The 23,686-nt window shown below is 47.3% G+C and overlaps 1 protein-coding gene across 1 annotated transcript; it reads left to right on the plus strand.

Annotated features, from left to right (window-relative positions):
* The first annotated feature begins 11,853 nt into the window (after positions 1-11,853).
* On the plus strand, positions 11,854-23,003 carry LOC106891496 (C-terminal-binding protein 2). Its single transcript, XM_014948090.1, has 9 exons — positions 11,854-12,011; positions 12,633-12,787; positions 12,880-13,024; positions 15,614-15,820; positions 16,428-16,642; positions 17,406-17,536; positions 17,710-17,837; positions 18,396-18,516; positions 19,589-23,003. The coding sequence occupies exons 1-9, from the start codon at positions 11,963-11,965 to the stop codon at positions 19,758-19,760; spliced, it is 1,323 nt and encodes a 440-aa protein (XP_014803576.1). The 5' UTR covers positions 11,854-11,962; the 3' UTR covers positions 19,761-23,003.
* Positions 23,004-23,686: the final 683 nt, after the last annotated feature.

Raw genomic sequence — 23,686 nt, forward strand, 5'->3', positions numbered from 1 at the left:
CCCATGATGGAGCTGGAGCTGCGGCTGCAGCCGGCGCTGGCCGTCGGTCGCTCCGCGCTCTGGGGCCGTTGCCCGCTCACATGCTGCTGCCGCCGCGGCCCGGCGCCGTCTGCCCGGCACGGCCCGCCCCGTCGAGGTGCGGGTGGCGAGCGCCGCCCCGCGGCCCGGCCCGGCCCCCCCGCCCCCGTGCCCGTCTCCAGCTTCGTGGGAAGCGCCGGTGCCGGTGGCGGGGCGGGGGGGCTGCGGGGGCCGGGAGAGCGACCGGGCGCTGCGGGGGGGTCAGGGACGCGTCCCCCGTCAAGGTTTTGCGGGAGCGTTTCGGAAGGGGCGCGTGTGAGCGGGCCCGTGGGGAGTTTCGGTTGTTGGTTTGTTGATTTACAGAGTTTTGATGGTTGGTTTGTCGGTGATGTGGGGAGTTTTGATGGTTGGTGTGTTGATTCCCGGGCGCCCGGCGCCGAGAGCGGAACTCCGGTGGCCCGGGAAGGAGCTGCCGCGGCGGCGCGTCGGTAAAAGAACGTGCGGCTCAAGCAGCGGGGGCGTTCCTGGAGGGGACAGACACCGACGGGCTCCTGAATAAGTCCTTCGGTGCTTCTCCGGTCTGCGGGAGGGATGCGAGAGCTTCTGGCTCCTTCCCGTCAGCTTCCTTGGGAAGGATCTTCCTCCGATGTCTCGGGTGTTGCTGGCTCTGCCTCGGTCGAGCTGTTGGTGGCCACACCGAGGGTGGCATTTCTGAGTGCCTGGCCGGCATTCAGGCAGCCGTGCAGCTTTTTGAACAGATCCTTTTTTTTTAGTCTGCATCCAAAGTTCAAATTAGCCAATCTGAAAAGTAACGGTCCATCATGTGCACATCAAACATTACTATATGAAAATGAGGCAAACAAACCTTTTGTTGGTCAATTGTTTGCACAAGTAGAGACCGACCCTTGTTTGCCTGAAAAGCCCAACAGAAAGGCTAATAATTGTGCAAACACATTGAGTGTTCACAGTCCGATTCAGCGGTGCCCCCACTCTTGAAAATGGTTAAGTCTTTCTGCTTACTGCAGGGAACTGCTGCGAGAGAATTCTTCTGAATGTGAACAAGTTGTCCACAAACACTGGAGGCTCTTAACTTCGTGCTTAAGGAGAAGAGAAAATTCCTTCTCACCATGGCTCAAAGTCTGACCAAAGTCTAATAGTTGGAGGAGCTTAAGGAAAGTGGTGGATGGGACAGAACCTTTTTAACTTTGTGGTGAATTGTTTGCAGGTACCATTCAGGAGGAGAAAACAGAGCAGTTAAACTGAAGAAAAACTAGGAGCAAAGAGGTAGTGACAACACTGAAAAAAACCAAGTGGCTTGGTCCTGTGAACTTCTCAATGTTTTTGTGAGAAAGGATAAGAATAAAGTGGATCTGAAAGCTTTAAATCATGATCCAGATTGTAACTGTGGCGCAGCAGAGACATGTTTGGATGATGACTATGGCTGGGATATTAATACAGTAGTGTGCAACTTGTGGGGAGTAACAGGCAGGAGAAGAAGAGATGTTGCCTTCTATGTTGTGGATTTGTATACTTGCTTTGAGACTGGAGGAGCATCTTTCCTAAGCAATGTGAGTGATTGTTAAAGGGAAGAAAATGGGGCACTACATTTATGTTCCAGGCTGCCTGTCAGTAAAACCAGTGCAGAGCAGCAGTAGATAGCAGCTGCCCAGATGTGCCTCGTTACAGCTGAATGCTGCAGCTGTGAACTGCAGCAGTTTTCACATTGCATTGGCAAGTGGACAAGTAGAGGAACCCCAACCTAACATCTGGTGAGGGTTGGCCAATTCACTACTCTTCGCTCGGTGTCACAGCCTAAGACTGCAGTGGAGCAGTCCCTTTCTTGATTTTTGCATGCTTATATGTATCTTTGCCTGGACCCATGACATACAAGGTTATTTGCTTATTCCCCCTCCCCCCACAGACACAGAGCAGCACTGTAACCTCATTACAGGTCTCAGGGAATTGGATAATTACCAGTCTCTCACAACCAAAGCTTTCATCACTCTTTCCATTTGAAATTGTATAGGCTAGCTCTGACCTATGAGGGTCATCTACCAGTGTAACGTATAATATCTCAGGAATTAGTTTCTCTGATTCCATGCAAGGTCCAGGCCTTTGACCTTCTCAAACAGCTGCAGAAACAGTGATCAACTCTGATCTGATTTCCTCAGCTTTTAGCACCAGTTCCATGGTTTGTGTTATCTCTCTTGTTCTTTGCAGGTTCATCTATGTCCTGGCTGATTCAGGTTAGCAATGTCCGCAGTAAAGTAAGTAAATTCTTGTCAGATCTTTGCCAATATTTTGCTTTACCCAAAACTGAAGTGTTAACCTTAGGCATCAAGGTTGTATAGGGATTAAATGCATACAAAAATTAGGCACCTTGTTCCTGTCCTGGCAAATTTGTCCATAGCATCTTGTCAACATCTCCTGCAGTAAGCACCATTCCATTCATAAGACTCAGCAGTACCGGGGCAGTGTAGCATCACTCAAATACTTAAACACAAGCTTGTGAGAACTGTTACCATTTATATATGGGGCCTTGAGGCAGAGTTGACCAAACCCACCAAGGGAGTCAATTTGCAAGCAAAGTCTTTGAGTCCATAGCTATGCAGTCACATTCATGTGATCACACTCTTTTCCTAGTCTAAAAAGAGTTTTCTCTTCAGCAGCTGGCTGGAGGGTGTCATCCCTGCACATATACGAGTGACGGGCTGTCACTTCAAACGAGCTGAGGGAAGCATTCAGTAGAGTAGTCTGCCATGGTGAAGTAGGCAATCTGTTACCTTACCGAACCAGAGACAATGTTATTACAGAGCTGATGTTCCTTTCCACTGAATCCCATGAAGACAGAACCTGCGCCCTGACTCTGGAGTGAACCATCTTCCTCTGCTTTTATCCTGGGAGGTAAATGCTGTGCTGCCTGAAGCGCATTGAGATTGGAGAGGACAGCTGCATGCAAGGTGATCAGGCATCGGGTTTGCATTGTCTGTTCCACCATTATTATTTTGTCCTCATGGAGATTTTGTGGTTTTGACTATTAACTGAGAATTATCAGCCCAAGAGAGCAACTGCTTTTATCGCAGCCATAGAAACGCTCCCTCCATCCCAGTATAATACAGGCAGCATGACCCGTGTAGCTTTGTACATGTCTTCCCCTCATGACCCCACCTCCCCCTGGAATACTGCCTTACTTTGCTTTTCATTTTTGTTTTATCATTCATGAGTCTGGATCCTCTCCATGAGGCGCAGATTACAATCCAACTGCCTCCAATGGAAAACACTAGCACCAAGCCTCATGTTCATGAAATTTATTGGAGCCATCACAGTTTGTCTTCTTTGTATCACTTTGAGGCCATGAAGGACTTGATACAGTGCATGAAAGTTTTCCTCTACCACATGAAGAACTCATGCAGCAGGTCTGGACACACGGCAGGCCACATCTATGTTATGTCTCATCACGGACTGTGTGTGAGGTGCACGCAGGATCCTCTGTGAAACAAGATGCCCATTCATCACGCTGGTGCTGTTTCCTCATTAGTTGTTCCTCTCCTTGGTGGCAGGAAGGTCCCTTCAGTACCTGCAGGAGGACAGTTTCCTCTTCTGTTCAAATCAACAGCAATGAACAGTCCTTTCCGTTACTGGGGAGCCCTTGTGAATGAACTGACAGCATAAATCACTGGTTTCCCTCTGAAATGACTGGGTATCACTGTGTTAAAGCAAGTGGCAGTTCCAGTGATGTGTAGGCATTTCTTCTCTGCAACTGCCACAGCCAGTGAGGAGTGGGTTTGACCAAGCAAGTAATTTGTTTGCAGTATGTACTGAGTTACTTAGTTGTGTCTTATTTTGAGTAGTAATAATCTTATGAAGATTATAGCACACTGGTGCTTCTGCTGCTTTTTTCAGGCTTTGATCACTGCAACCCTTCTGGAGTCAAAGCCAGAGCAGGTTACTGCACAATGCAGAAGATGCTGAGGCTCTGAGAGCTGGTCCTGGAGCATTTGTAGGGATACAACGGGAGCAGCGCTGTGGGAGGCAGCAGGGAGGAGGGCTGTGCAAACACCCCTCTGCCTGGGCTAATATTTACTGCACCACACTCTGCTCTGCAGGGCTAGAGACAGACAGCAGACACTCACAGCTCGTATTAACACCTGTACACTACAGAAATATTACCCTAATGCAAACAGCCCAGCAGAAGTTAATGTCTATATTCATAGAAAGCTAAATAAAAACCTCTCTCATTTCCTAGCATGACTGCTAGTGCCCCAAACAGCTCTGGTGGCTCGTTGCCAAAGAAGGTTCAGGGGTTTGCCATCCATAGCAGCTACCCAGCTTTCTGCTTCAGTACCTGTGCTACTTGGCCACTTCTGGCTCAGACAGTTTAATTCTTTTGTTCCGATGAATAAAGCCTGCTGTGAACAGCAGGAAGATGGGAGATATTTAGGTGTCTGTCTGGGTAAATACCAAGTCATATAGTTAATAGATAGACTATATCTTTGGCTAGAATAACTGTAAGTTATCCTACAGGAAAAAGGAACTAGTAAATTTATGATAATAATAATTCTGGGGGAGCAATTGATATGCTGAACAACAGAGCTTCAATCCAGAGGGACATTGAGAAATGAGAGGACTGAGCCAACAGACGCCGTGTGAAGTTTCAGAAGGAGAGTGGGGTTCTGTAGGAGGGCAGAGACCCTGAGTCCCTGTTCTGGCTGAGGAGCAGACCTGCTGGAAGGGCCTGGAAGCTGCTGTGGACACCAGTGAGCTCTGATCCTGAATGAGAAAACCCCACACCACACTATGAGGAAGAACATGGACGGAGCCTGAAGGAAGTCATTCCTGTCTACTTAGCAGTGGTGTGGCCGCTGCTGTGCACGGTTCCCCACCCCTGAAGTTCAATGGGGATGTGGAGGAACTAGAGACGGTCCAGTGGAGGGCTACCAAGATAGTAGCAGGTGAGCTACAAAGAGGTAAGCAGAGCTGGGTTTGTTTGCTTGGCAAAGAGAAGTTTCAGAGGCGAGCTATTATCAGCCTACAGCTACTTGAAGGTGAGTTGCAAAGGCAACAAACCCAAACTCATGTTGGCAGTGGCAGGTGACATGAGCAGCGACAATGGCCACAGTTTCTAGCTTGGGTTGTTCAGGCTGGATATTGTGAAGAACTTTTTTGCTAAGAAGCTGGTGCTGCAGCGCTAGACCAGGTTTTCCAGAGACATGTTGGAGTCTTGTTTCCAAACTTGTAGAAAAAAGCCACAGCTGACTTGCTCTTGTGTTGGCGGTAGAACTGCCTAGCACACAGGGTTTGGATTAGCAACTCTGTAAGTCCCTTCCCACCAACTAGTCAGGGCAATGGTGAGTGTGTGCATGCTTGGATGACAGATTCAGAAGCAGTCCGAGTGATGAGCAGCTCAGAAGAAAAATTATTAGTAAAAGGAAAGCCAAAATATTTTTCAAGAGAAGAAATGAGGAGCTCCGTAGAACAGCACTGCTCTACTACGTTAAGTCTATTTTTTTCAGAGACAAGGACATAGAAAAAGTACATAGCTTTAATAATGTATTACACTAGATTTTGGTTCAAAGACATGTAAGTGATGCACTGCAAGCCCATTGTTCTGATCCTGGTCTATCCATGGAGTACATTGTTGGAGCAGCTACTCACTCTCTCCTTGTCTCAAGTGAAGTTTGGTTAGGATGCAGGACAGCAGATCTGGCAGCGGCGAGACAGACCTGGGGCAGCAAATGTTCAGAGACATGTGCTATATTGAACATGATAACAGGCAGAAAAAGAATGGAACTGAAAACAAGATTTTACTGTTCCTATAGGTTGGCAAGGTACTTAAACAGGTGTGAGAGCAATCAAGGTACGGAACATGTATTAGATGACTTCCCCTTGATTCAGTAGCAGCCCTACAGCTGCTTTCCACAGTGAAATGGACTGGGTTTCCATTCATTCAAGCCATGAGACAGGTGCCTCCGAGGCATGTTAGGCAGCAAAGATCAGTGGTCCCACTACCTTTCAGTGCTGTGGAAGGCAGCACAGGAGGCAGCAAGCATCCTGTTTTTCTGTTGGGTTCTCACAGCTGCTTGTGGTAGGTTTGTATTCTAATCACTCCTGTGTTTTTTCTCCCCTTTGCTTGTAAAAGAGATGGGCACATGGCAAAGAGCAGCGCAGGGGCTGTTTACTTTACATCTTATCAGCAGCATTAGGTGCTTTAGAGACTGCCAGGAAAGACCCAGGTACGAGCCGCTCCCAGATGGCAGGACTTTGGACCACAGCATAGAGCTGCCCTGTCCAGATGGACAAGGCTGTCTCTACTAGTTCTGCCCCTGGCAACAAGGTTTCCAGGATTTCCAATTTCTTTGTCTGTCCTCAGAAAATCCCTCTCTTCCCTCCTATCCCTCCTGTTCTTTTTAAGCATCCAACAAAATACTTGCCTTAAGAGCTATCAGCAAGATACAGCTTGGGGTCCAGGAGGATACCTCACTGCACTCAGAGAGGCTTTAACTGAGGTGTTCACGGAGTGGGGAGGGTCAGTCAGTGTAAGTGTAGGGGGAGGCTCCATGTGCCGCACGCGGTGTGCTCCAGAGCACTAGGGCTCTTTGGCCAGTAAGTAAGAGGTAAGCTTTGCCTCCGAGATCTTGTATGCAAGCCAAATGGGTAAAGCTGCCTTTTTTTTTTTTTTTTAAATAGTAGTATATAGACACTGTTGTGGTGGTATTTTTTTTTTTATTTTAACTAAGCCACTTTGAAGGGAATCTGTGCCAATAGCTGAAGCACCATGGCAGGTATGCTCATGCATCTCTTTTACCCCAACAATCTAGGTAATTTGTGATAAAATGGAAGATGTTATGAGTCTTATGAGGAGCAGCTCAGGGAGCTGGGGTTATTCAGCCTGGGGAAAAGGAGCTGAGGGGAGACCTTATTGCTCTCTACAACTAGAGGTTGGGTGAGTGGTGGGTTGGCCTGGTGAGGCTGCATCTGGAATACTGTGTCCAGTTCTGGGCTCCCCAGTTCAAGAAGGACAGGGAACTTCTGGAGAGGGTACAACAGAGGGCTACAAAGATCATCAGGGGCCTGAAGCATCTCCCTTACGAGGAGAGGCTGAGGGACTTTTTAGTCTGGAGAAGAGAACACTGAGGGGGGATATGATCAACACCTATAAATACTTAAAGGGTGGGTGTCAGGATGTCTTTTTTCAGAGGTTCCCAGTGGCAGGAGAAGAGGTAATTGGCACAAACTTGAACATAAGAAGTTCCATTTAAACGTGAGGAGGAAGTTCTTTCCTGTGAGGGTGGCAGAGCCCTGGAAGAGGCTGCCCAGGGAGGTGGTGGAGTTTCCTTCTCTGGAGACATTCCAAACCCGCCTGGACACGTTCCTGTGGGACCTGCTCCGGGTGGACCTGCTGTGGCAAGGGGGTTGGGGGGGATGATCTCCAGAGGTCCCTTCCAACCCCATCTCATTCTGTGATTCTGTGAACTCCCTGAAAGGAGGGTGTAGCCAGGAGGGGGGGGTCGGTCTCTTCTCCCAAGGAACAAGCGATGGGACAAGAGGGAACGTCCTCAAGCCGCACCCCGGGGGGGTGGGGGTGGGTGTGTTTCGGTGGGAAATTAGCAAAAATTTGTACACCGCACAGAGCGCACAGGCGGCGGTCGCCAGGGGGCGCTCGGGGTGGTGGGACAGGAGCGTTTCGATTGGACCGCCGCCACGTCACTCAGGGGCAGCGAGCCTATCAGGGGGCCCCGCCCCGCCTCTGTGGGAGGAGGCGGTTGGGCCCACAACGGCGGGGCCCGGGGGACAGGCGTCCCGGAGGAGCCCCCTCACCGCGGCGTCTGGGGCCTGCAGCGTGTCCCACCTGTGCCCTGGGGCTGGCTGCTCCCTCCCCGGGCCGGGCCGTGGGGGATGAGCTTTTCCCGCAGGGGAGGTAGCAGCAGATTTGGCGCTGTGGGCTACCAGCTCTCCCTTCAGCGGTTCCCCAGGTGAGGCAGTTGTGCGTGTGTTCGCTCTCCTGCAACCCTTCTGTTTCAGTTGCACGTACTACTGGGGAGAAGTAGCCGAAATATCACTTGAAGCACCCCCTTTCCCTTTCACGGAATTGTTGGAGTTGGAAGGGACCTCTAGAGACCATCCAGTCCAACTCCCCTGCCAAAGCAGGGTTGCCCAGAGCACATCACTCAGGAGCATCCAGGCGGGTCTTGAAGATGTCCAGAGAAGGGGACTCCACACCCTCCCTGGGCAGCCTCTGCCAGGGCTCTGGCATCTTCACCAGAAAGAAGTTTTTCCTCATATTTGAATGGAACTTCCTATGTTCCAGCTTGTGTCCATTGCCCCTCATCCTATTGCTGGAAACCACTGAGAAGAGTTCGGCTCGATTATCCTTCAACCCACCCTTTAGGTACTTGTAAACATAGGTAAGGTCTCCTTTTAGCCTTCTCTTCTCCAGGCTAAAGAGCCCCAGCTCTTTGAGCCTTTCCTTGTAAGCGAGGTGCTCCAATCCCTCCATCATCTTTGTTGCCCTGTGCTGGACTCCCACCAGTAGTTCCCTGTCTCTCTTGAACTGGGGAGCCCAGAACTGGAAGCACTATTCCAGTTGTGGCCTCACCAGTGCAGAGCAGAGGGGGAGAATGACCTCGCTAGACCTACTGGCCACACTCTTCCCCACGCAGCCCAGGATTCCATTGGCCCTCTTGGCAACAAGGGCACATTGCTGGCTCGTGGAAAGTTTGCTATCCGCCAGGACTCCCAGATCCTTCTCCTCAGTAGTGCTTTCCAAAAGATCCACCCCTAACCTATATTGGTGCCTGGGGTTCTTCCTCCCCAGGTGCAGGACTTTACATTTGCTCTTGTTGAACCTTATTAGGTTCTTCTCTGCCCAGCTCTCCAGCCTGTCCAGGTCACGCTGGATGGTGGCACAGCCCTTTGGAGTGTCAGCCAGCCCTCCCAATTTGGTATTTTTGAATGAGTTAAAAGCAGCTTCACTGCCCTTCGCTGCCTTCACTTGCCCTCCCCTCCCCCCTTCCAGAAGGACGAGAGGGGATAGGAGGAAGACACTGCTGGTTGGGAGGGGTTTAAGAAGGTATCTAGTAACTTCCGAGTGCTGTGCTTCGCTCTCAGGGCTGCCTGGCATCCAGGCGTCTTCGTACTCCAAACAAGTAGAAGAAATAAAGCTTCTGCTCTTGGGACATGCAGGTCAAGCTGTGTGGACAAGCTCTGTGTGCCTGGGAACCTTCTAGCAAGTATCCTGGTCAAGATGGACAAGGACTTCTGGAAAACACTTCTGTCCTTTGTCCTAGCTGCCTATTTAGTCATACATAAGGAAGATGCCCTTTGAGGGAAGGGGTAATGGGCAAAGTGTAGCTATGCTGATATTAGACCTCTCCAAACCCAAGGACCTTCCTCTGGGCTGTCACACTTCTGCTCTCAGGCAGCCCAAGCACACTGACCAGACTTGGCGGCAGCAGGCAGCAGGCATCTTATGAAACTTGGCACCTGAGGTCTCTTTAGACGAGAGATTAAGACATTTCCTTGATGCCTGCTGGCTCTTCTGATCATGACTTCCCTCTCTGCAGTGTTCAGCAGCAGTTCTCCCATCCTGCCAGCTGCTTTCTGAGGACTGGAAAATAAAGTGCAGAGTCTGCTGTGCTTACAGAGTCCCATCTCTGTCCCATCAGCGCTGTTGGGGCTGGAGTTTGACACACTCTGGGACACGCTGATCCAGGTGATAGGCATCCGTTACCCTGATGCCACCTAGCAGATGTTCTGCTGTGGCACAGAGGGACTGCTTCACCCTATTTCATAACACAGCCCTGCTTGTAACAGCCTCAGGGAAGTTGCTATTTCTTCCCTGGGCTGGTGAATGAGAAGGGCTGGCTGTTTGAAAGGCAGAGATTGGCTGCTCTCTTTGGTCCGTGGCAGCAGGCTCCAGTGACTTGCAATCTTGAGAAACCCTGCCAGGAGAAGCCATGGAGGGGCCAGTATGTCTGAGCCCAGCTAGATTTAAGAGTCATCAGACCCAGTGAGCCTGAAAATAGCACATTTTTCTAAGCACTTTCTACGTTTTTATTGTCTGTATCTTTGCCAAACATTCTTACCTTGTTACTGCTTAACTGCCCTAGTCACCAGCTCACAGTTCCTGTTAGCACCACATTGCCTTTTGCTCACCAAACCCCAACACACAGCAGGAGAAAGGCCCACAGGCTTGTTAAAAAAGCCAGTGGTGTATCTGAATGGAATTTGGGAGCTATTGAAGAAAAGGGTCATGTTAAAGTAGTATCAGTTGTATGGACTTCAGGTATGTTCCTGTTTGTATAATAAATGGCTTGAATTTGTTCTTCAATAAACTGTACAGCACTTGTTTACTGTTGTTACTTCCCCTGCGCTTGCCCTAATTTATGTAATGGATTCTCAGGGTGAAAAACTTTTTGTCCCTTACCTGGACTGATCCTAAAGTTAACAGATTCTATGATGTGGTATGGGATCCATTTAATTGATCAAGATTTTTGTCTATATTGCCTAGGAAGGAGGGCAAAAAAACCTCCTGATTTTGAGGCTTTTAGAGAGGCAAAGCTGGATATTGCGTTGAACCTGGCTGTAGTCAGTGAAATGTATGCTGTCTTACATCATGGTCAGGCACAGCAAGAGATGTGCCTCTTTTGATCAGGCTCTCCCAGGGGCTATGTGGAGTTTCTGCAGAACACAGTAAGCAGCAAGATCTGCAAGGGAGGTGGGGGCAGAGACTTTACTCAGAGCTGACCATGCTGATTCTGTGGATTTAAATTTTCTCATTTTCTGAATTTACTCTTGCTTATGTTTGTTGCGCTTTTCTGAGGAAAGGTACGTGATCTGGGATTTGTGGAAGGTACAGTCATGACATGCAAAGACAGCTCCCCGGGCAGCCAAGACACTGCTCTCCGAATGGCAAACTTGCATCTCAAGCACCTGCAGAGGCCTCACTTACTTTGGACTAGACTTTAGTTCCCCTTTCCAAGAACTAGTGCAGGGAGGGAGCAGAGCCAGGCACAAAAAGCCCATGTTCTTAGCTTTGGCCAGGCCTCCAGCGTCTCTTTTCTGCAGGCACGAGGCAGTAATGCACAGTCCTCTTTCTTTAGCCTGTGCCTGTGCTGGAAATTCCCTGTCATTAAGTTTCTGAAAATTGGAGACATCTTGGATCTTTACAGGCTGTGCTGCTCCCTCTCATTGCTGCTTTTCATTCCTGCCCTTCCACGAGAGCTCATGTGTCTCCCTGCCACGAGTGCTGAGATGCCAGGGGCCTCAGGGGAAAAACGGGAACATGTCACCGGCCCCCACTCACAAGACGATCCACCACAATGGTGATGGACACCTGAGGGGCCAGAAGCAGTAGGGTGGCCTAGCTGGGCTGTCTTCTCCGGTGCTGGATGCGGGCTCCTGCCTCCACCAGCAGCACACAGACAGGGCACAGACATCCCCACACGGAGCAGGCTCGGTGTCCCTTGCCCTGCGCTTGCCGGGCCGGTCGCTGCTGGGGCCGCGCTCTGAAGGAAGGCACAAGGGCCCGTGTCGTTTTACCCACTGTGTGAGCGTTTGTCAGGGCCTTTGGGGGCCAGACCCCGAGGCTCGGAGAGGGGTCCCTCTGGCAGGGGCAGCTCTTCCCCCGCCCACCACTCACGCCCCTCAGGAGCGCTGGCTGAGAGGGCCCGGCCGAGCCAGACCGGGGCGAGGCGGCAGCCGCCCTGGGCCGCCCTCCGCTCGCCCCGCTGGCCGTCGGGCCTCGCTCGCCGCAAAGGCCTGTGGGGTGGCGGTGGGCGCGGGGCGGAAGCGGAAGCGAGCAGCTCCCCAGGCCGCGGCGCCTCTGTGGCGGCAGGGCCTTTGGGCCGCGGCCCGGCCCTTCCGCTTCCTCCCGGGAGCCGGCGGCGGTGAGTGACGGGCGTCCCTGCGCAGCGCTGAGGGGCGGCGCGGCCCGGGGCGGCCCATGGACCGGCACAAAGTGAAGCGGCAGCGGCTGGACCGGATCTGCGAAGGTGAGGCGGGGCGGGCAGCAGCGGCGGCGCCGCCTGGGGCCGCACCCGGCAGCGGCCCAGCGCCCGGGCGGCGGGGAGTAGTGCAGCCGCAGCGGCCCACCTCGCTGTGGCGGGGGCTCTGTCCGGCCGGCGGCGAACAGGGCTGCCGGCAGCTGGCCCGAGTCCTTTGGCCGCGGGCGGGCCCCCGCGGGGGGCGCTAGTGCCAATGGCGGCCGGAGCCCCCCAAACGCAGGAGTTGCTCCTTCAGGGAGGAAATAGAGCCGGTGTCCGGGCATGCTGCGATGGGAGAGGGGGCAGGTCAGCGGGGAGTTGGCCTGGAGCGGGTTTATAATTGGTTTCAGGAGCCAAGGCTTAGATGGCGTGCTTCTGAGGACACCACCTCTATTGTCTCCATGTTAAGAAAACATGCTTTATTTTTCTTTATATAGTCGTGGCAGAGTATGTGTTTTTTGCCCTACCTTCATTCCCCTGTGTTAGTTTCCTATTTATCTCTTTTGTTTTTACTAACCCTTTCCTAAATACTATAGAACTCTAACAGAACTAGTGACTTGTTGGACTAGTAAATGAGGGTTCCAGAACTCTTGTCTTTCATGTAATCGATCCTGCTGACTTTCCTGACAGGCATACGGCCTCCTATCGTGAATGGCCCGATGCCAGCACGGCCACTGGTTGCACTCCTGGATGGACGAGATTGCACTGTGGAGATGCCCATCTTGAAGGATGTTGCTACAGTGGCATTTTGTGATGCTCAGTCAACTCAGGAAATCCACGAAAAGGTGCGTGAGAAAGTTTGCAAGTATTCAAACACAGAGCTCTGCCTCTGAGAGTAACCAAAGCAGAGACTAATTTGGACTGGTTTTTGTTGTAGGTGCTGAATGAGGCAGTAGGAGCTCTGATGTATCACACCATTACGCTTTCTCGTCAGGATCTGGAGAAATTCAAAGCCCTCAGGGTCATTGTGCGTATTGGCAGTGGCTATGACAATGTTGACATCAAATCTGCTGCAGAATTAGGTATGATGACAACATTAGGGCTCTGTTGCGATCAGAACTGAATATGAAGTGGAACTCTGCACGTGTTTTTCTGTTTGATAGATGAGTGCATTTAAAACCTTTTATGTAAAAAGATCTGGAGCTGCTTGGTCTCAGGCATATTTAGGAAGCTGACCAATGTTGGTGGTGGTAGGTGGCTTGAAAGAAAGATCCTGCTGTAGGTGTCAGGGTCTTTGCTATTGGCTGGGATTTGGAAACCTGAACACAGCGTCTAGATAACTTTTGGTGAGGCAGCTTTGTGGTGTTTGTGGAGAAAGAACTGAGCAAACTGATGTCTGAAAGCAGCCTGCAAATCCTGATGCAGGATAAACTCACTGTAAATGTTCAGTAAGTGAGTTTTTTATATGCGGGTAGGTTCTGATTCAACATTTTATTACTGATCCCTTTAGAGCCCTAGACATGTGAAGAGTCTTTGGATCAGGTGACAAAAAGCTGCTATTTACTAAATGTATTACGGTGAGACCCTTGGACCTTGTAGTTTTCTAGGTGAGGTGGATCATCCAAGTACTTTTCCCATTCTTCTTTAGGTTTGTGTCAGTGGTTTGAAACCTTTCTTAATATAATGCAGATCAGATTAAGTTTAAATCAAATGCAAGTGTTTGTATATAAAATTGAAATAGGCATTACAATTTCCAGATTGATAAGAACAGATGAATTGCAAATAAATTAAGAGTGCTTATTTGTCTAGTGCTTGAATTAGGTCTAAAGAGTTTTCTCTCTGAGAGATTCACCTGAATAGTCTGAAGAGTTCCTGGCGAGGTCTTTGACTCTTATCCAGCCATTACATTTTTGGGCTCAGTTTGGAACCTAGTCTACTCTTAGGGTTCTCTACTTAAAGTCATCATCCATCTCTGAATCTGATTCATTCAGATTCAGACCTTTCCCTTTCCCCCCACTCCACACTCATTAACCCAAGGAAAAATGGGTCAGTTTACCACTTACTGCTTTGGAACAGACTGATGCTTACCGCTTTTGCTTTGGAACAAAATGATGATGTCCCTTATGCGTGGCCAGATTTGCTTTTTTCATGGACAATTAATGATTATTTTTGTGCTTAGCCAGGCCCTTTAATTCATTCTGAGGTAAGATACTGTTCCTTATGTGTTCTGAATCTTCAAATCAGACTCAAGGGCTGTTGTGTGTGTTTCTGTTTCCTTATATTTAGGCATAATATTGCATGTAAACATAAATTTGTCTAGCTGTGTAAGAGGTGAATGCATGTGGCTTGTTTGAAGTTGAATGAGATGGTAACAAGTGAGATTAAAAGAAGTTACATTTCCCTTTCTCCCCTCCTTGTGTCATCCAGGTCATCTGTGTGGCATTATGGTGTAATTGCAAAGGATTTGATAGAGGAAAGGACTCAGATATCTGGGACTGCGTGTGGCCATTGCTCTCCTAGTTCTCTTGGGAGAGCATGGTCTAAGTTTAGTCGAATCTCTCCTCTGTAATAGGCTCACAAAAGAGAGATGCATTTCTGAATTTTGTGTGCCTTCAACCATTGCCTAGATTTTAATTCCTTTTTATATCTTTGTTGGTTTGTTGAATGAAGGATAGCAGCAGTGATGTTGCCAGCTCCACCCCACCCTTTTTTTTTTTTTTTTTTTTTTTTAGACTGCTCAGGAATTATAAAGTGGTTGCTTTTATGGCATAATATTTTTTTTTTTCCTGACGGCATTTAAATACTCTCACAAAAGAGAGATGCATTTCTGAATTTTGTGTGCCTTCAACCATTGCCTAGATTTTAATTCCTTTTTATATCTTTGTTGGTTTGTTGAATGAAGGATAGCAGCAGTGATGTTGCCAGCTCCACCCCACCCTTTTTTTTTTTTTTTTCTTTTCTTAGACTGCTCAGGAATTACCAGATTTTGCTACATTTTTCCATCTTTCCCTTTCCTGACAGTAATTTGTGCTTCCAAGACCTCAACTCTATTTGCATTACTAATCTACCTGATAGTTCTAACCATGGGTTTTATGGTCCCTTGTGGTTGTTCTAGAGTGGGATTGTTATGTATTGCTATTTTTAAGCATAACTTCAAATGGATTTAGAGAGGCTCCTGTGGCTTCTCTCTGCATTTAATGAGTTAGTTACTTATTGTTGCTCCTGGGGAAGCTGGCACTTGTAGTGAGCATCTGGACTGTGAGGCATGAAAGAGCTCAACCGTCTGTCTTAATTCTTCTACAGTCTGCCAGTTAATCTGTTAGGAGTATCTCTGGAACAAGTGCATCTTTTTGGATGCAGGTCTTCTAAAACAGTTTCTTGCATCACTTGTATGACCCAGTTTTCTCGTATCAGCCTGTTTGCCTTTTTTTTTTCCTGGTGCGTGTATCAATCAAATGGATATTTATAAGGAAAGAATGGTATTTCCTTGGGTTAAAAAGCTGGCTGGGTGGATCTGTGTTGCTGTAGAATGAGCTTCTGAAATGAATCTTGTGTTTCTTGGCAGTAGTTCTGGAGCACTGAATTGTCTTTCAGCGCTTATGCCTGAAGAGCTCTATGTTGGTTTAGCGTTGTGATGCTAAAAATCTCATATGACCTCTATGGCTTTGTAGGCATTGCAGTTTGCAACATCCCTTCCTCCTCAGTAGAGGAGACGGCTGACTCCACCCTCTGCCACATCTTGAACCTCTATCGACGTGTTACTTGGCTACATCAGGCGATGCGGGAAGGGAATCGAGCCTCCAGTGTAGAACAGATTCGAGAGGTGGCTGGAGGCGCTGTGCGTATCCGTGGGGAGACTTTGGGCATCATTGGACTAGGTAAGTGATGGGAATTGTTAGATTGAAAAATGAACCATGAAAGTTTTTGGGAACCTAAGAGTCATAGACTGAAAAAAGTGGTAATTTTGTAGCTGTTTGTTGTGAAACACACTGACTCATAAGGAATGTTAGTGCCCTATTCTGTGATGCTGGATATCTTCAAGAGTTGGGTGTATGTCATGGGATTGGGGATTTTTTTCTCATATTCAAATGGCTAGAACAATTGGCACATTCAGACAGATCTCAGTGACTGTTTCCCTGTGTGCTAGGCTCTATATCAGTAACAAAGCCACCTGAAAGCTACCAATTCTTGAGGTTCTTGTAATCAGATTACTATTGCCTCTGACTCAGGGTCCAGATTTGGTTTGAAAAACAGCTCCTTCTAGGCTAATCTCTGAGTATTGCATGGGGAAGGACTAGAATTAGACACATGGGATCAGCACAGAATAACCTCCTGGATCCCTGTGGCAATCTGAGGGGTTTCCAGGGCTGCAGTACCTTGGGCCCTGGCAGTAAACTCCAGTGTAGGCTCCTAATCTGCCCCAGTATCTTGTCTTTAAAATTTGTTTTACCTTTCCTTGATGATTGTGGGTTTTCTTTTGTGAAGGCCGAGTTGGACAGGCAGTGGCTCTGCGAGCCAAGTCCTTTGGCTTCAACGTGATTTTCTATGATCCCTATCTGCCGGATGGAGTGGAGCGATCCTTGGGTTTACAACGAGTAGGAACCCTGCAGGATCTACTAATGCACAGCGATTGCATCACATTGCACTGCAGCCTGAATGAACATAACCATCACCTCATCAATGACTTCACTATTAAACAGGTGCAGCAGGAGCTTGATTTCCCCCACAGAGCACTGTGGAAATGAATGCAAACAGAAACTGCTGCTTTCACAGAGGCTGAGAGCGTGTGAATCCTGCTGCCTCTGTCGTGTGCCTCCAGCTGCCTTTGGAGGCTGGGAGCGTGTGGATCCGGGTGCTTGTGCTTTGTGCTGTATAGAATTTCATGTTAAGGATAGGATTGGCTCTTTTTGCCAAGTAATTTCATTTATAAAGAACGTTTTACGTGATTCAATAATTTCAAATTACCTTTAAAATGCATAATTGACTCTGCTGTTTAGAGCCAGATGTGGTGTGGCTGGGACTATAAGTTTCTTCGCACAGCTCTGCCAAAGCCTCTCTGCCCAAGCCCACTGCAAAGTCAGTCTCGGGCTCTACTCCACTAGTCTATGAATTCAGTGCTTCCATGAGAGACATCTGGATGTAGTAGTCCAGTTTTGTGTAGCTGGATACTTGATTCATGTCCTCTTTCTTTTTTAATGTAGTAGGATGAATATGGAGTATAGAACTTGAGAGTTTTGCCCTTGTTGTCTTGTGGTTTTGTTTGTTCATTTTTAAAGCAATTTCTCAAGCATTGCTTGCAGGCATTTCCCCTGTGGTTAGCTTTGCAGTGAGAGCACTCCTAGTTCGTCCAGGCCTCATCTAATCACTGCAGGCTCCTGCTTATTTCCAGTAGACTTCCCAAGATTCACTTAGCTTCCATGAAAAGTCTCATTATCAACCCACTTAATATTTTTCTTCTTCCAGATGCGCCAGGGCTGCTTCTTAGTGAACACAGCCCGGGGAGGGCTGGTAGATGAGAAAGCATTAGCGCAAGCCTTGAAGGAGGGGAGAATCAGAGGAACAGCATTGGACGTGCATGAGTCTGAGCCTTTCAGGTAATGCTGAATGCCTGCATGCCTCTGCTGTCCTGTGACTCACTACACTGGATGATTCTGTCATTTTTTTGTTATTTGAGTTACAGTGATACCCAAGAGGACAGATGAAGTTATCACTTCTGGAGAGAAACCACTTTTTTTTTTTTCTTCTTTTTCTTTCCCACTCCCCACAGCTTTGCTCAGGGACCCTTAAAAGATGCACCCAATGTGATCTGCACCCCTCACACTGCCTGGTACAGCGAGCAGGCTTCCATTGAGTCCAGAGAAGATGCAGCTAAAGAAATCCGCAGAGCTATTACAGGTAACGAGGAAGACTGTGTGCTCTGCAGCTGCTGCTGAATTAGTATTCTTTTGTTAGTTTGCTGCAAGGATTATGCTGATTGTTCTGAAAACTCAGACTCAGTCACTGGTTTCTGGAACTGGAGCTTAAGTTGATAGTTGTCTCTTTGCCTTCTGAGAACCTTGTAACTAATGCTGGAGTGGCGCTTTCCCTCCCTGGAAAAGCTTTATATCCAGTACCTCTTCCAAATCCTTTGCAATATTTCCTTTGACTGTTATACTATATACCTGTCTTCTGGAGTAGTACATATTGTCTCCTGGGGAAAGCGAGGCTTCACAATTGTGGTTTCTGGCCAGTAATTTCCACAAGATCACAGAAGTGGGAAGGAAGGATCAATTTATTTTCTTGTCCAGAGACCAGTTGTCAGAGGAGTCTCCCCAGCCCATTGTTATCCTGTGGAGGTAGATGGAAAAGATGTTGCACATTTTCATTCTATTTTCCTTTGTAAATGCTTCAGGGAATGAGCCCCTCCTACTTGTGTCCTGTTTGTTTTTTTTGTCATTCTTGGCGCTCTTGCAGGTCACATACCTGATGCTTTGAGGAACTGTGTTAATAAGGAGTACTTGCTGTTAGCAGCTCAGTGGTCCAGTATTGATCCTGCAACTGTCCATCCAGAACTCAATGGAGCTGCAGCTTACAGGTGAGATACATAGGTTGTCCAAAGTTACTGCTTCCAAGGCTGTCTTCCTACTGAAGTAGGCAAACGTCCCGCTTTAGGTTTGAGAACTGCTTGTACTTGCATGCAGGTATGTTTCTGTTCCTATATACTCTGTATATGAGCTCTTCCGAGAAGCTTAACAGCAGCACGCCTGAAGCTGTACTAGGATTTAACATTTACTTGGTCATATTTAGTTCGAGCTGCATACTGGTGAGTTTTTTCCAAATCCTTGCAAGACCTGCCCAAAAAATATCTTAATATAAGAAAGCCTGCTGGGTGCTTGAAAAGAGGTCTGGATCTTAACATTTAGAAGTTGTGTGTATCATTAGGGCTGTATAAACAAAGCACAGTTCTTACCTGTAGCCCAAATATGGACTATTTAAAGAGACGTTGTCCAATGCGTTTGGGCAGTGGCCTAAATAGGGTGTACTTCAGCTTATTTGTCCATGACAGACCTGCCAAGTGATTGTGGGCAGGTTGCTTCCCTTCTGTTTTTCTCCTGTCTGCAAAGTAGGAAATATATTCTCTTCCCTTCTCTGAGACTGCAGAGCTTCAGACATTTTTACGGAGAAGGCACAGGGAGGCAGAATGGAAGAATGGTTCATTGGCAATTCATGAGTATCACTTTCCTGTTTTTCATCTTAGATCTAGCTGGTTTATTAGTTCTACTCCTTACTTTTTCTGTCTTACAGCGCAGTGAAGGATAACTGGCAGCTTGCACTCCTCCTGCTGTTGGGGAGGGAATTCCAGCTCTTCAGGGTGTCTTCATACACTGCCTCACGCTGTTTTCTGCTGGAGATAAACCCTGTACCTGTTTTCCAAATGCTTAGTATGTGACCTGAGACAATCTCTGCCTGTCTGAGAACAGGGGTTATTTGGAATTAGGGTATCCCTGCTACTCTTCAGCTCTGGAGATTTTTCCTGTGTTTGATCTTGGAGCATTTCTGTTAGAAAGAGGGCTTTGTATTCAGCAGGTGCCTGAGGGCACAGCTCCTTTCCCCTTGTGTAAGTCTGTTGGGCAAGTTGGTGATTTCTATGTTTCTGTTGATTTTAGGTTTCCTCCAGGAGTCGTAGGGGTAGCCACTCCTGGGCTACCAGAGCCACCAGTGGTGGAAGGGATCGTAGCTCATGGGATCCCGTCCGTTTCTCACTCTGCACCACGTACCCCTTCCCCGGGAGAGACGAGCAAACTGGATGCCGACAGAGAGATTCCTGCTGACCAATAGCAGCATCTTTCTCTCCTCTCCTCTCCTCTCCTCTGGCAGCAGAAAAAAGTAGGAGGGTTTCTCCTCCTAGGACCTTCTTTAACACCCTACAGAGACTGTTTCCTGTTCATACAGGACGGGAGAAGGCATTTCATTACTGGCAAACTTTAGCTCTTGCCTTTATTTTGTAACCCTTTAGTTTTAATCTCTCAATGAATCTTTCTCCTTCTCTGGGGCAGGGCAGCAGTGACCTTGCCTCCCCTCGGAAATACTTGGTTTAGCCAATGATTTTTCCCACGTGTCTGCCTCGGTTGTCTGTGGCAGGGAACTGTCCTTGTGCACTTGGAAACAGAAGCGGAGCTGCCTAATCAGGGACAGCCCTCAGTGTTCCTGACACCAGACTTCAGTGCACACTTTTCAGTTGTGACTTGCAGCTTAAATTTAATTTGGCTGAACGTCTCTAAGTGCAGGCATGGGGACTATTAGAAAAATATTAGTGAATTGGACAGGTTGTGACTATTGTCTTTATTATGCCCTTGGTAGAATGCAGGCTAGGCTCAGCTCTGTGTATTACTTTGCTTGTTTTAATTAAGATTTCCTGTGAGAACAGATATAGCACAGGCATTGCTAGTTCTTGACCATACAAAGTTTTGTCTATGCAGTACTAGGCCTGAAGTTGAAAGCAAAAGTCTCAAGGCCAGCCTTGTGAATAATTTTGAAGGGATTAAAATGTCATCAAATGTGTTCTGGTGGCCACTGTGTTCGTGGAGCTTCAGAATAGTACGCCCCGGAGTCTGTGTAACTTGGAGAAGGCAAGAGAATGTGGAAATGGGAAAAACTTGGACTGGGAGACAGCAAGTGGCAATAATTTGCAGCTTCAGTTGCTGGTTCCTCACACACAGTATGGCCACGTTTATCCACAAGGTATCTGTCATGTTAGAATTCTAAGCTTTGTGCTACAGGGGTTTTTTTTGGTGGTGGTTTTTTTTTTTTTTTGGCATAGCTGCATCAACTAGAAATAACATACCAGTGCTGGTGACATTTTCTCTGTGCTGATGGAGAAGGCAGCTTTTAACTATTGACCAAATTACTCCAGCTCTGCCAGCATATACTGCATCTCCAGTAATGGGCAGGGTAAGACAGTGGATTTCCACGCCATGCTTTGTGATGCTAAAGGAGAAAGAACATTCTCAGCTTGTCAGCTGAAGCCAAGGCAGGATTGCTGCTCTCAAGTCTTTTCCCATTTCCCAGATGATTGAATATGAATCACTTCTTTGAGGGGTACGGAGTCTTCAGCAAAATAGGTTCCACAGGAGAAGATTTTCCTTAATTCCAGATCTTCCTTTAATTTTGTTACACTTTAGTTACAGCCTTTCCATGCACAAGACGTAACAATTCCTGATGAATTTATTCATGTAGTATGGGTACATTGCAGTAGGAGCTGTCTGGGAGGCACACCTTATGTGGGGGTCTGTATGCCTGCCGTAGTTCTTCCCTCAGTGTGTCTGTGACTGGAACCTGAACAGCTGGGAACACACTGAAAATACACCTTAAGGTGTGGACAAAATCCTCTTTTTAGGCTGTTAAGCGTTTGGGAAGCTGAGGAAAGCTTTCGCAGTCACCAGGTTTTCAGATTTTTTGCTGGTTTTAAATTTTCCTCCAATACTGCCTTTGTATAATGGCTTACTACTGATGCAATGGAGTGATTCATTCCTTTCTCCTCCACCCTCCCACTCTCTCCCAAGCAATTTAAGAAAGGAAAATAGGCAAGAAGTAAACTTCAGGTGTTTTCTTACAGATATTACACTTTAACTGTTTAGCATTAGTGAGATTATATTAGTTCTCTAGTGCTGAGTGTCTTTTTGATAAGGTATTTGTCTCGGTGAAGGTTCTTGGCTTGTGTGTTTTCATGGATGATGCTGATGCTACTTAAAATTCATATACCTCCTTGGCTGCTCAGGTTTAGCATATTGGACTGGGACTGGTGGTAGGCACAAGTTACAGGAGAACTTTTTTTGAACAAAAGCTTAGAGCTCAGAAGCACTTTGATCGCAGCTGTACCTAAAATAACCAGCAGCACTTTCCCGAGTTCTCTAATCTCTAGGAAATCTAAATTTTACAAGCTACTAGCTCAGAAAGCTGGTCTGACAGGCAGATGGAAAAAGTTTTCAGGGACTGAGAGCTTGTCTTCTGTCTGTCACTGCTTTAGTTGAGCAGCCTGTCAATAACTACTTTATCCTTATTTGCTGCTGAAAATTCCCGCCCTGCTTAAAAGTTCAGGCCTCTGATTATTTTGTGGTATGGGGCTTCTCGTTATGAGCTTTGTGAATACAGAGGATCAGAGTACATTGACTTTGTCTCTTCTAGAGCACAATGCAAGATAAATTAATTTTTTTAAAAGAGGCAGCAATTTTTTTTTCTTCTTAGCTGCAAGTATCTCTATAGACCAGTCAAATAACTGAGCAGAGGAAGACTGGAAAGATCTCATTTTGGGGACACAAGTTTCTCAATTCTTATTTTTGGTGCCTAGATATACTGGTGACTAGGAAGCATAGGAATGAAATAATTTGTCATAAGAAACATTTCCAGTTATGGGTACTAAGGAGTTGAAGCTGACAGCATTGGTAGTGGCTCTGTTCTGTCCAACACTATGTTGGCTTGTGATTGGGTATGAAGGCAATTTTCTCCTTGATTAAAGCTACAGCAGAAAAGGTTGAGGTAAAAATGAACAGAACCCTTATCAAGACCTGAAAGAAGGACTCTCTTTGTGCTTATAGAATTCCTCTGCCTTTATGCCATTGGTACCTCTGCTTACAGACTGAACCTGTTCTCACCAGATGAAGGCTGTTCTGAACAGATTGCTCAAAGGAAAATTGACCAGAACTAAAGTACCCTGTGGTTGCTCCACACCCCGGGTGCCACATCCTTTGTTAGCACTCTCCTGTCTGACTCGCAGCTCCCTTTCCAGGCTTAGCGCAGTGTACAGGAGTAGAAGGATTTTTATTTTTTAAAATGCCTTCATTCAGAACTAGCGCAGAGCTTTAATCCCAAAGAACAGAAGTCTCCCAGGGTGAGGCAGGAGTGCTCTAGCTGCACTAATCTGCTTACAGGAGGTGCTCACACTGTCCCAAGGTACATTCTGTTTGTCAGGGTCACTGCTGCTGACCAGCTTTTTTATAGAGGACTCAGAGTTTCAGAAATATATTTTTGTAGACAATGACTAAACTGTGAAACATTGAAATAAAGCATGTAAACAAAAACTTACAGCACTGTCCTCTGTACAGATGTTTTTCTCACTTCAGTTCTCTCCTGACTCATTAAAAAATGTTTGATTACTTCTTGGATATATTTTAATAAAGTTCTTCAAAGAACATGGCTGCTGTCTATGGAAGGGGTGGCCTTAGATAAAATATTTAAGGAGAGGGTTGAAAACCCGTACAGGAGAGTTTGTGTCAATCCTGCTTAGGTAAGTTGTATCTTCAACACATCAGCTGCTCTAGCAAGTGCCTTTCTTTGGATTCTGGGGCAAGGACCATCAATTGAGGCTGGGATGGTGGTGGACTGGAGAAGAAGCCATCTTCAGTAGTCAAGAGACAGCTTTGGTTGTAGCCTGGGGGTTGCTTACACGAGTTCTCACAAGCTGAAATTGCGGTAACTGGTTTTGCAGCCTTTTATGTATGTAGTTTAAATATGCTCGTGTAAACAGCAGTAGCTGTCTTCACCCTTTTACAGTAAGATAGTATTTGAAATTAATACACAAAATTAGCCCATGAAACTAATTTTTCTAACATCTACTAAAAGTCAGTGCAACAGAATTAGCATAGAAAAGCAGTTAGGTATTTCATAAATTGAAGTTAATTCATGTTTTATGGCCTATGTTCCCTGTGTTGATCATTAATGGAAGTTCCGAAGCCCCTTCCTATTCTTGGTGGGTTATTTGTCTAGCT

This window comes from Calidris pugnax, unplaced genomic scaffold (genome assembly GCF_001431845.1).
Source record: "Calidris pugnax isolate Ruff unplaced genomic scaffold, ASM143184v1 scaffold27, whole genome shotgun sequence".
NCBI classification, from domain to species: domain Eukaryota; kingdom Metazoa; phylum Chordata; class Aves; order Charadriiformes; family Scolopacidae; genus Calidris; species Calidris pugnax.